This window comes from Macrosteles quadrilineatus, unplaced genomic scaffold (genome assembly GCF_028750875.1).
Source record: "Macrosteles quadrilineatus isolate MER2022 unplaced genomic scaffold, UCM_ALF_1.0 Scaffold_3__2_contigs__length_128488019, whole genome shotgun sequence".
Taxonomy (NCBI): Eukaryota; Metazoa; Arthropoda; class Insecta; order Hemiptera; family Cicadellidae; genus Macrosteles; species Macrosteles quadrilineatus.
The window spans coordinates 69,037,493-69,050,887 of NW_026542596.1; the positions used below are offsets into that span (position 1 = coordinate 69,037,493).

A 13,395-nucleotide genomic window follows, 5' to 3' on the forward strand; every position below is an offset into this window, starting at 1 on the left:
AGCTCCGTATTCTTTTGAAGATTTTTTCCACCCATCACAGTCATAATGAATATATAAACACTTTTTCAGTCTCCTGCATAGAGTGGATGAGATTGTCACTTAGGCTAGTTTGAGTTGTTGTACAACCTGACACTATTCGATGTATATATTGTACAAAATAATGAATAAAGAAGTTTGAATTGAATTGAATTGAATTGAATTTGCAGGGAGCTCTGCTGGGTTCAGCTGCCTCAGTTATTGGTTTGGGTTCTGACATCGGAGGTTCAGGTCGGGTTCCAGCCAGTTTCTGTGGAGTGTTCGGCCACAAACCTTCCTCAGGTAAAATTAAGTAAAGGATCAATTTTATTTCAATTTCTTGTAGATTTTAATATTAGGTTTACCTATATTTGGTTTAAAAAGCTGTACTGTATAACTCACTGTACCTATCCGAGATTTGATAAGATTCTCCTCAGGATATGTGTTTATAGCACCTATTTTTCACTCTTGTCCACGGAGGTCCTGACATGAGTCAAGGATTATTTGTATTTGAATTTTTAAATGGTTGAGCTTAATATTTTTTTAATTTTTTATTTGAATACAGGTGATATCTAGGAGTTTGCTTCACTTTCTATGAGTGAAGCAAATGCCCCGCTGGGTTGTTTCTTGCTCTGATCATCAAGCTTTTTTCGTTCATACTAAACCATGGCCCAACATCTGATATGAAAAATGAGCGGTACTTTTAATTTTTCTACTGGTTGTTTAATAAGGCGTTCTAGTACTGTAACTGGCAAACAAACAAACAAATTTCTCGTCGGCAAAAGAATTCTTAAAATTGAATGGGTACTGGTAGTAACTTTAGTAATCATAAATAAATAAATGTTTACACTATAATTTTTACATTAAGCAAGATGGATGGATTGGATACACAACAAAAATGTTTTCATGTGAAAAAGTCCCTATTAATAGGCAAAAACTATTTTAATATGTGTTGTGTTGTGAACTTTTTGTATGCTTCCAACTACTTGTTACTCATTTTATAGTTAGGTAAGTTAGTTTATAAGTTTACCTAAGACAAAGCGTTCAGGAAAAAAATCAATATAAAAAAAAATTGTCACAAGTAGTAGCAAAACTGTGTGAGAAAGTGTTTAATAACAAACGTACTGTTTATTTTATTTAGAAAGTAAATGTTTGTATGACTTTGCAGGTTACATAAATGCCAAGGACCACATGCCTACATCCGAGGACCCCCTGTGGCCCAAAGTGTTTGTGTTTGCTCCGATGGCGAGATACTCCGAGGATTTGCCACTGTTGTACTCTTCCTGTGTAGAAGATGAGAACAGACTGAAGGAACTGAGGCTGGACGAACCTGTAAGTGTACAGCTTTGGTTCATAACATATAAAACTAAAATAAACCGTATCAGCAATCTGACATATACTTTCTCCCACTAGCTTGTCAACAACCCTTAAGGTAAGTAGCAGGAGTTATGTGGAACACCCATCTAAATATATACTTATACAAATTTGAACAAATAGTGTTTTTGGCCTCTGGGGGACATCAAAATGATAAAAGTAAATCAGTCCTGGACCTAGCTCTTACCATGCCACCTAATAGCTTCTTCCCTAGAGTAAACTTGTTTCCGTAATACTATAGTTATTTGTGTAACTAGTGGGCAAAGTGGCACTATGCTGCACACAAGAGAAATGTTTACGGACGAGCCGTAGGCGAGTGTGGAAAGTTTCTCGAGTGCAGCAAAGGCAGTTTGCACTCGTGTTACACATTATATTTTTCCAACGGTTACAATAACTCATATAAATAATTAGTCTTTCAAACACTGTACAACACGTTTTTAGATTAGGTTAAATCCAAACATTGAACGAAATGGGAAATGCTGCACCAGCTGATCGTAGTCGTAATATCTTTAAGTGTTGCCAACTTATTTTCAAGCATATGCGGATTACGTGCATAATAAAAGCACGCTGTTTAATTTGTGTTGTTTGGTTGGAATACTGGTGTGCGCCAAAGTAAAAACTATGCGCTTTAAAGTAAAACCGTGCGCCAAAGTAAGGCTTTCTGTACTTATAATCTATGCAAGGATACCCACATTGTAAGGTTAACTGAAGAAAAAATCATGAATTTTCTTCAAACAGTTGAATCTTTGTATTTCATTGTTATGGTGAAAGCACATGAAGGTAGTTCTGTGTTCTTAACTATTGTATTGTAACATGCCACACTACTTTACATTTGATCTTGTTTCAGGTAGATTTGAGGAAGGTGAAGTTTTATTACATGGACAGCGACGGTTCTAAGATAACCAGTAGTGTTTGCGGGGATGTGAAAGCAGCTCTCAACAAAACCATAGCCCATGTAGAGAACTCTCTAGGAGTGAAAGTGAAAAAGGTAAAGTAGTAAAGTGCAATGAATGATTCATTGGTTGGTTAAGTGAAACCTCAAATGTATCTACTGTTTATCGGTAAAGTAAAGAATGTAATGGTTAAAATAAAATATGTACTTGTAGACACCGTTGAATCAGATATGAAAGTGTTGAAAGTCTCGTTTTGTCCTTTTGATGTCATAGCTACAAACTGCCCAAGGTCACGCCCTGCTTTGATTATCATATGTTTGTCAACTCAACCGTATCAATAAACGTTTTACAGAACCGTCATTTTAACATTTTGTATACCAGTTCTAAAGGATGTGAGTCCAAATGAAAATCATCCTTGCTAAAATGAACAATAAACTAAAGTAAATTACGAAATTCTAGGTAAATTAAAACTCAAAGTTCTGTTTCATTCTAACTCTTTACTCTTTCTTGTCTTTAACTATGCACCTTTGTGTCTCATCTGTCTGTTGTATACTCAAAGGGTTTAATTATATGTAAGTAAAGTGATTTCTTCTTTTCTCCTCATTGCAGATGAACATAGATGAGTTCAAACACACGGCTCAACTATCCTGCATCATGCTGTTAAGGATGAAAGCATGTCACACGATATTTCAAAAGTCGGAAGATAGTATAACTGTGGGTACAAATTAATTTTTTTGAATGAAACTAAGCAATATGTTTATAGTAAAAGATATTTAAATTTTTAAAGAAAAAAGTTTTATGAGAATGGAGCTTGATACATAACTGTACTTATAAGTAGGAGTTGGTGATGAGCTGCTCTCAAGGAAATGTGTTTTAGCAATTGAGTTTTTATTTTAATTTTTACTCATGGGGAGTTGAAATATTATGGCAATGTGTCTTGTAATATCTGAATGAAATATTATTGATCAAGTGGAAGGTGAATGGAAGGGTTTCACCTCAATGTGAGACCAAGTGTTGAGTTGCTTATTTATTTTTCTAGACATAAAATCTTGAGACTTCAATTTTTGAGGTTCAGAATTCAATTCTTGAGCTGAGTTTATACAGTTAATCTCGATAGTTGGCTATACTGCTGATCAAATAGTTTGAGTAAACTGATAATATTAATTGAGAGAACTTTGAGAACAACAGTTTTATTTATTCTAACAAGAAGTAGGACCAAAACACAACACAACTATAGTTGGACTCTTTAATTTAGAATATAAAAGATATATCTAACGCTCCTTTCACACTATAGGTTTTTGCCGTACTGATAAAAACCGTACAAAAGAAGAGAGCATGAGAGCTTTCACACTACACGGTTATGGCGGCGGCAGTAAACCGTCTCACAGCCACTGAACTGGACGGTTTTTCGCGCCATGGCAGTGCGTCACTGATGTATTTAGTTATAAATGCAAGCTACTACACAGTTTTTAAACGAACAGCAGCCCACCAGCAAGTGCAAATATATCAGCTTTTGCATTGTTTATTGTATGCAATCTGACCTGTCAATTAGACACTGTTTATGTTTATTGTGATTTTGTAAACACAATTATCTTGATGTAGAGTCAGAAACCATGTAATGTGGAAGAAACTTTGGACACAACGTAAAATCATATTGTTTTCAACTGGGCGGTGGAGATATTGTGAATGGAGCGTTAGAGAGACAGATCAAATAGTTTGAATGACTTAAATAGAGTAGTTACTGAACAAAGTAAATGTATGTGCAGCCGGATTTAGGGTACTTGCGGCCCTAGGCCAAATTACTTGAGCGGCCCTCCCCCTGTGGTGGAAATTCCTTGCGGATTGATTACTTCCGATTACTTACGATTGTGAATATCTCCTATACATCAAGGGGGCATCATCATCGACACCCGTGATAGTGGATGAAATCGTGAACATCTCTCCTAAACCAAGTCAAAGCCATCATAGGTATCCGTGACCGTGGCAAAATCTTTAACAACAAAGGGCAAAATCTTCCCCCGCGGGCTGCAACAAAGGGACATCATCCTCGACACTCGTGACCACGGCGAAATCTTGATCATATCCCATGAGCTGTGACCTTGAGGACATCATAACCGTCACTCGCGACCGCAGTAAAATAGTGAACATCTCCCGCAAAGCAGCAATCATGGGGACATCAAAATGGACACTTGCGATCGTGGCAAATTCGTGTTAAAATCATCTCCCGTGGACTGCGATCATCATCATCATTTTTGTCTCCCGCGGCCGTACCGAAATCGTAAACATCCCCCTCGGGAAGCCATCACGGGGACATCCTCATTGACACCTTTATCCGCGGCGAAATCGTTAACATCTCCCGTGAGCCACAATCACGGGGACATCATAATCGACACTTGCGATCGCGACAAAGTCTTGTTAAAAACATCTGCCGTGGACTGCGATCATGAGGACACCTTTAGCCCTGGCGAAATCGTTAACATCTCCCTTGAGCCGCAATCACGGGGACATCATCATCAACACTCGTTACAGCGGCTAATTCTTGAAAGTCTCCCGCGGGACTCGATTATGAGGATACATCACCGTCACCCGCGGCCGCGGCTAAATCGCGAACGTCTCCCGTGGGCCGCAATCATGAGGATAGATCACCGTCACCCGCGGCCGCGGCTAAATCACTAACGTCTTCCGCGGGCCGCAATCATGAGGATACATCACCATCACCCGCGGCTGCGGCTAAATCGTGAACATCTTCCTCGGTCCGCTGAGACATCATTATGGTCACCTGTGATCGTGGCAATCTAGTGGTTTAAAATAAATAATTTTTTACCTATAAAAATGTTTTCTCAATCCTCTGCGGCCCTCTTTTGCTTGCGGCCCTAGGCCGCGGCCTAATCGGCCTAGTGGTAAATCCGGCACTGTGTATGTGTGTTTGTGTTAAAAGAGACATTGAGCAAAATGTAGTATACATCAGCTAATATATCTTCCCTATACTAAGATTAATTGACAAAATGACACAATTTAGGAATTTATAGCTGTTAGACCTTCTGGTCTGCCGTTTTCCTTAATAGAATTTCATGTTGCTCTAACTCATTTCAGGTTATGAGATCTCTGTTATCTAATCCTGTTGAAACTTGCCAAGCTAATTTACTCTGTTGTTGTAGGAGTGGAAGAGTGTTTTGTGGCAGTGGATACTTTGGTTTTTATGTCTTTCACCTCATACACTTCATGCTCTTATTTATGGAGCCATGAAGAAGTGGTTTGCAGACGTATATTCGGAACAAGAGGCTTGCCGCATGGATGAGTGCAAAGATCTCATCTTTCAGAAACTAAATGTAATACTATAACTTTTATAAGCAAAACAATAAGTCAGTTTTTGAGAGCTGCATATTTTAAATCTTTTATTTCTGTAAACAATATTGTGGCTGTGTGATAAATCATTGCATTTAAGGGTTTGTTATGAAAAGTAACCTATTCTTTAATACAACTATCATCTATGGTTCAAAAACTTAAAAGTGCAACATTTATAGGGACTTAAAAAAAAAATCAGTTAATTAAAAGATGCAACAAAACCAATGTATGAAACGTGAAAAAGTGCGGTACTTCACTAGAATCCCACTACCACAATCTAATACTTTGTCGACCCGTGCTATCTTAAGTGTTGAATAAGAAAGAATGTATTTTTCTTCTACCTACTCTCTGAAGGAATCTTATATTAGCCACAAATGGTATCTATTAGCCCTTAGAGTACATCTAAGGCATATGAGTTCTATCCTGTGAAAAAAAATTCCTTACTTAAGTGTTGAAAGCTGAATAAACTTGTACATACTCCTAACTATTCTGGCTGGTCTTTAGTAATTTTCAAATTATTACTTTTTTACGCCTCTCAATCTATTCCACAATGTTTGCACATACCTATAGTGTCTAGTTGCAATGCTGAGTTTTGAAACAATAATGCTATTTGCAGGACTGCCTTGGAGATAATGGAGTTCTGCTGTATCCCGCATTCCCTGATCCTGCTCATCTACACATGCAGATCTACTTTAAACAGGTCAACGCTGCGTACTTGTCATTCTTCAACCTAGTAGACATGCCAGCCACAGCTTTCCCTGTCATGCTCAACAGCAAAGGACTTCCTGTTGGACTGCAGGTTGGCTAACTTGGTATTCATCATACTTAACATTTAGATATCTTCGACGATTAATTACTCTTCTACCTCTTTTCGGAGAGAGCTGGTGTAGTGGTAGGGCACGGGACTTTGGTCTCTGATGTCCCACGTTCAAATATTGCCAATTGTTTCATGTTTTAAATAAAAACACAATTGAAGTTTCAATACTATTTATTATAAATTGTAATTACATCGACAGAAATACATTTAGGCTGCAGTTAATGAGCCGACATCTTTTATTCTGAATCGGAAATCAAATACACTTAAAAGAGAATACACAAAGACCAAAGAGTAATACCTCTAAACATGGACTTCACTATATACATATATCAACATCCCCTCTCTTTTACAAAATTGATAATTTTAACTTTCCAAAATACAACTTTAACATTTTTCTTTCAAGTCTAACAAAATATACACCAAAACCTAATCATAAGACAACCGCTTTGGATTTCTTATCAATCTACCCTTTCGGCTTACACAACCATCGAAACTTTTAACAATTTGTTCTTCTGATGAAATTCTAGGAGTTAGGCCTACTGGTCTTTGAAACAACACTGGACTACTTTGCGGAGAAATAAGGCTATTACCATTAGTACCTGACAAACTGATTTGTGAATCTGACTTAGGACTTGTTTCAGGCATTATGGTTTCATTACCTGTATCATTAGACAAATCTGGCCTAATCATCTTCCTATTTCTTACAAACATTTTATCTTTCTCATCAGACAAAACATAGGATCTGGGGATTCTATTTTTTTCTACTACTTTTCCTGCTGTCCAAGGTGAATCAACAGTTTTCTTAAAATACACTTTGTCCCCTACATTTAAAGAGGGTAACTCTTTGCTATTTCTATCATAGTACTTTTTAATACAATCTTTTCTCTTGTCTGACAAAATTTTGTTAGGTTTTGTTACTTTAGGCTGCAAACTACTTTTAGACAGTGGCAATAGGCCATTGAGTTTTCTACTAAACATTAACTCTGCTGGTGAAGGTTGATATTGTTTACTAGTGTTACGATAACTTAACAATGCAAGATACACATCAGACTTAGATTCTTTTGTTTTCTTCAGTAAGTTTTTCGCTATTTTGACACCTGACTCAGCTTGACCATTAGATTGAGAGTGTTTTGGACTAACTATCACTAGCTTAAAATCGTACAACACAGAAAACTCGTGAAAAGCGTTAGAAGTGAATTGACTTCCTGAATCAACTACTAAAGTAACAGGAATTCCATGGCGAGCAAATATTGATTTGCATTTCTCGATTACAGTTTTTGAAGTAATGTCTGACAAAGATACTAACTCAATATATTTAGAATAATAGTCCATTAGTACAAGAAAATATTGGTTATCAAACTCAAAAATGTCACCTGACACTTTATGCCAAGGCAAATCTGGTACATCATGAAACAACAACGGTTCTTTTGCATTCATAGGCTTAAACTTAGCACAAACACTACATTTATTTACAAAACTTTCAATGTCTTTATGTAAGGTGGGCCAATACAATAAATTGCGTGCCCTAATCTCACATGTTTGTTTTCCTACATGGCCACAATGCAAACTTTCAAGCATCATTTTATGAAGTGAACTAGGTACAACAATAGATTGATTTTTGAAAACAAGATCATCTACAACATGAAGATCATGTTTAATACTCCAAAATGGTAAAACCATATTACTGACTTCAGGCTTTTGAGGCCAACCTTTAGATATATACATCTTTAAAATACCTAGACATTCATCTGAACTGGTTTTTTCTCTTAGCAGGTTTAGTTTACTTTCAGACACGGGAAGATAAGATTTTAACATATTTACCTCACAAATGATGTCCTCATCTAAAACATCAATATCTTCTTTACCTTCTACTGGAAGTGCTGCACGTGACAGTGTATCAGCTATATACATCAATTTACCTGGCTTGTATACAACAATTAAGTCATAGCGTTGAACTTTTAGCATCATTCGCTGTAATCTTAAAGGAGCAGCAGTAATGGGCTTCCTAAACAAACATTCTAAGGGTTTGTGATCAGTTTCAACAGTTACTTTCCTAGAGAAAATAAATTGGTGAAATCTAGTGCAACCAAAAACTATGGCTAGCATTTCTCGTTCTATCTGACAATAATTTGACTGAGTCTTAGTGAGCGCTCTAGACGCATACGCAATTGGATTATCACCACATAACAATACAGCACCTAAACCAGTTGAGGAACAATCTACAGACAATGTTATTGGCTTACTTGGGTCATAATATGATAAAACAGGAGGAGATACTAACAAAGACTTTAAAGTCAAAAATGCATTTTGTTGTTCGGCATTCCATTGAAATAAAACATCTTTATGTGAAAGAACTCGCAAAGGAGATGTTACAGTCGAATAATTTGGAATAAACTTTGATAAGTAATTGGTAACTCCTAAAAATCTTTCCAAGTCTTTACGATCTTTAGGTATTGGCATCTCCTGTACAGCTTTAAGCTTAGAAGGATCCGGAGTTAAACCATACTCAGTAAACCGATGACCCAAAAACAAAACTTCACTCTCAGCAAATTTACATTTCCTAGAGTTAAACTTAATATTAAAATCCTTAGCTCTTTTTAATACTTCCTTTAATCTTAAATCATGTGTTTGTTTATCAGGAGCACCTATGCAAATGTCATCTATGTAGGTGACTACACCATCAATACCTTCAAATATTTGAGATACAGTAGAATGAAATATATCCGGTGCACTTGAGATACCATATGGCAAACGAAGGTATCTATATCTACCAAAAGGTGTATTAAACGTACACAACTTGCTACTAATATTATCCAACTTAAGCATCCAAAATGCACTGCTTGCATCAAGAGTTGAAAATATCTTACAATTATTAAACTTTGATGACACTTCATCTATAGTTGGCATTTGACAGTGTGTTCTTTGTATATACTTATTCAGGTTTCTTGGATCTAATACTACCTTTAGTCCAGAATTTTTTTTGTTTATTAAAACTAAACTGTGAACCCATTCTGTAGGTTCATTTTCTTTTACAATAATTCCATTAGCTTCCATTAATTCAAGTTCATTTTTCAAAGGATTTAACAAAGCGAATGGTACTCTACGACATGGTTCAATAATAGGCTTAGCATCTTCACTTAATGACAAATGAACTGTTGTAGGAATGTTACCAATACTACCATCAAAAAGTGAGCTATATTCATTCAAAATGCTACTAACAGAATGTACACTTTCATTAGGCCTGTGCATATTTTGACCTAGAGCAATATTATTTACACTTTGGTTCTTAACATCAGACAATACCTGACCGTTGTAGGCTGCTATAAGACCTAACACGCGACAAGAATTTAAGCCTAAAATTGGCGAACATTTCACATCAACTATTACAAAAGTAATACAGAACATTTTCCTGTTGAAAGAGCAATCTAAATCTACAATACCTAGTACCGGTATTTTTTCACCAGTTAGTGTACTAAGATTTATATTTGAGGTGCGTATTAATGCCTTTGATAGGCCTAGCCTATTAAACAAATCAATTGGGATGATATTTGTCTGAGCACCTGTATCTATTTTAAAAGATATTGTGTGTTCCCTAATGTTCAAATTCTCTAGCCATTCATTAGCCCTGGATTTACACATGTAATTTTTAGGAACAGAATCATTAACTGAACATATATTACTGAATAAAAAGTTTTTGTCAATCACGTAATTAGATATAGATTCAGACGTGAGCGATACCGTATCAATTGAAAAATATTCTTGTGCACAAGTACTTTTAGAAGAACTGTCTTGCCTACCTTGCCTTATAGCTACATCTCTCGAATTAGAATCTAAACTTAGGCCTACTTCACAAACCTTTTTGGCTGATTTGCATACACTGGCAAAGTGGTTGTTTTTACCGCACTTATAGCACACTAAGCCATACGCAGAGCACTTGTTAATACCGTGATTTTTCCCACAATTACGGCAGTTTGAAATAAACTTCTTAGCACTTGTACTTTTGTTAGGCCTACCTGTCCCAGTTGATTTCTGCTGTGACGGTGGATGAAATTTGTTCCGTTGGTCCTGATGAACCTGTTTCTGTCTGAACGTTTGTGGTTGTTGGTAACCCCTCTCTCGTTGCTTATGGACGTTTACTGTATGGACATTATGTTCTGCTTCAAGTTCTCTGATGTGTTGTTTAGACAGTTCAGCAGCTTTACAGATTGCTAAAGTCTTCTCCAAGTTAATCTCCGGCTCTCTCAATAATCGTTCCCTGACATTCTGGTTTTGAGAGTTAAGCCCTGATATTAAGACATCGCAAACAAGACTTTCGCGGACAGAGTCAAATTCACAAGCGAGGCTCAAGTTAACTAAGTCTGTATAGAAACTATCGATGGATTCAGATGGCAGCTGTTTCCTATTTAGAAATTTATGTCTCAGAACCGTGAGGTTTTTCTTAGGCGAGAAATGGTTTTCAAATTTACTTACCACCACGTCGTACTTTTTTGCATCTTCGGATGAGAGGTTGAACGAATTGAAAATGTCTATGCATTTGTCACCCAAATTATGTAGTAGTAGAGCAACCTTCCTAGCGTCATTTTCAGAATTTAGGTTAGAAGCCAAGAGATAAATCTCAAATTTCTGATACCAGTGCTTCCAATTTTCGGATAAATTGCCCTCGAAATTAAAATTCTGAAGATTGCATGGAACCATTGTGAAATTTTCAGTTTTTCTAGACACAGTCCTTTGTTCAGTTTGTTGAAGCACGTTTTCATCTTCCGACTCACTCATTGTTATAACACATTTTTATGTTAATTTATTACTCACGCACTTGAATTTATTTGTATCCCACTTATAAGACACCATGTTTCATGTTTTAAATAAAAACACAATTGAAGTTTCAATACTATTTATTATAAATTGTAATTAACATCGACAGAAATACATTTAGGCTGCAGTTAATGAGCCGACATCTTTTATTCTGAATCGGAAATCAAATACACTTAAAAGAGAATACACAAAGACCAAAGAGTAATACCTCTAAACATGGACTTCACTATATACATATATCAACACCAATCACCAATGGATTTTATGTTTCATGATGGGTTACCCTGGATCAAGATATTGATAGATTTAAAAAGTTTAGGTTAACTGTTGTGTTAATTGATCGTTGATCCTTGTAGTGTTATAGATAACTACTTTTTATAGTACTGGTAAGAGCACATCTAGTGGTACATTGAGCTACGCCCCCCTGCACTACAAGTGGATGGCGAATCTTAAATATCTCCTTGCATTCATGTAGACATGATCATCGTCTCCTGCGGTCATGGAAACTCGTCATCGTTGCAATATCTTGTTCAAAATCTTTGATCTTGAAGACATCATCATTGTCTCTCGTGGTCATGGAAACAACGTCATTTTTGCCGCAACTGTGGTAAATTCATGGATATATTCTTCGGTTTTAAAGATATCATCTTCGTCTCCTGCAGTCACGGAAACAACGTCAAAACCATCTTTTTCCACTATTGCAGTAAAATCATGAATATATTCTTCGGTTTTGAAGACATATCATCCGTCTCTAGTGGTCACTGAAATGACATCACCTTTTTTCGCGATTGTGGTAAGCGGTGGCAGTCAGACCTCAGCGCTCCTTGGACATCGGTGCCCCCTCGAGCTGCGGGGTTGCGGGGGTGTTATTTATGCCACTAAGCACATCTTCAGGTTATGACATAAAAAAATTGTTATCTACAATATAATGCCACGACCCTCTACACTAGTTTTAAGTAGTGTTTAAAATGATTCCAGGCTAGAGCCAAGCGTCTTAGGATGTGAAGGTGGTCATGAAAGAAAAATCTAGCATACAGTCAGTGACGGATTTACTGCTGGCCTAGGGCTGTAGGCAAAAAGGGGCCGTAGCGTTTTGTACAAAAACATTTTTTTGAACAAAAATTGAAAGTTTACTTTATTATTAACTTACCATGATCATGGGTGACGATAATGATGTCCCCTGTTTTTGAAGAGGTTCACGATTCCACCGAGATTGCTGGTGATGATATCTATATGTGATCGCAGGAGATGTTCACTCTTTCTCTATGATCACGGGGGACAATCTCCCTGTGAACGAGTGAGATGTTGGCAAATCACATCCAACATCATGTGAGATATTTCGCAATAACAATAGTTGCTATATTGCCTTAGACACATACTCTAAGAAAAACACTTAAAATTATTTTAGAACAAAAGTTTTATTCCATAAAAAAACATAGGAACAATAATTAAACCCATGTTAATATTTTTATGAGCTTAAATATATGTGTGTTTGTGTTAAAGACAGACCAAAGAAATACAATTTTATAGGAAGAATATTTATTAGGTACAGTACAGGTATAACATAATTGGTAGATCTCTACTGTAGTCTTTCATAGCTTGCTTGTCTTTACGCCGTCCAAGTCCTGAATACAGTTTAAATATATATTTTGTTTACTTTCTTTAGTAGAGTAATTTATGTACAACCATTTTATGGGAGATTTTCTAAAAGGATCCTAATTTGATGTGTTTCCATTTTCAGGCTGTGGCAGGTAGGGGTCAGGATCGTCTGACTTTAGCAGTCGCTCGTGAGATGGAGAAGGCATTCGGAGGATGGGTTCCTCCCACCGGGACAGATATGATGGAAGTCAAATCATGACCGGAGTAGAAATGGAATAAAATCTCGTAAATCATAAATGATGAAGCTAAGTGCTGTGAAGAACATAAACTTTACCATCATTCAAGACGACATTTCATTTAGTGAAGTTTATACAACGTGAAGTGAGGCATGAAAAATATTGTGAGGAGTAATAAGTGTTAAATTGATCGCAAGTGATTTTTATTGACTAGGATGTAATTCTTGGATGATTTGCAGCAAGTTTATGAAATGACTGCCGTAAGCTAATGTGGTAGTATGTTGTAATATAGTAAAATAACAAA

General features: G+C 36.5%; 1 protein-coding gene across 1 annotated transcript in view; it reads left to right on the forward strand.

The window, feature by feature from the left end:
- The window catches only part of LOC128991151 (fatty-acid amide hydrolase 2-like), a 33,624-nt gene extending 20,229 nt beyond the window's left edge, over window positions 1-13,395 (forward strand). Inside the window, exons 6-12 of the mRNA XM_054413919.1 lie at window positions 207-318; window positions 1,184-1,347; window positions 2,237-2,377; window positions 2,892-2,996; window positions 5,441-5,611; window positions 6,244-6,426; window positions 12,998-13,395. Of these exons, the coding sequence (XP_054269894.1) occupies window positions 207-318; window positions 1,184-1,347; window positions 2,237-2,377; window positions 2,892-2,996; window positions 5,441-5,611; window positions 6,244-6,426; window positions 12,998-13,114 (993 nt within the window). The 3' untranslated portion in view covers window positions 13,115-13,395. The remainder of the gene's footprint in view (window positions 1-206; window positions 319-1,183; window positions 1,348-2,236; window positions 2,378-2,891; window positions 2,997-5,440; window positions 5,612-6,243; window positions 6,427-12,997) is intronic.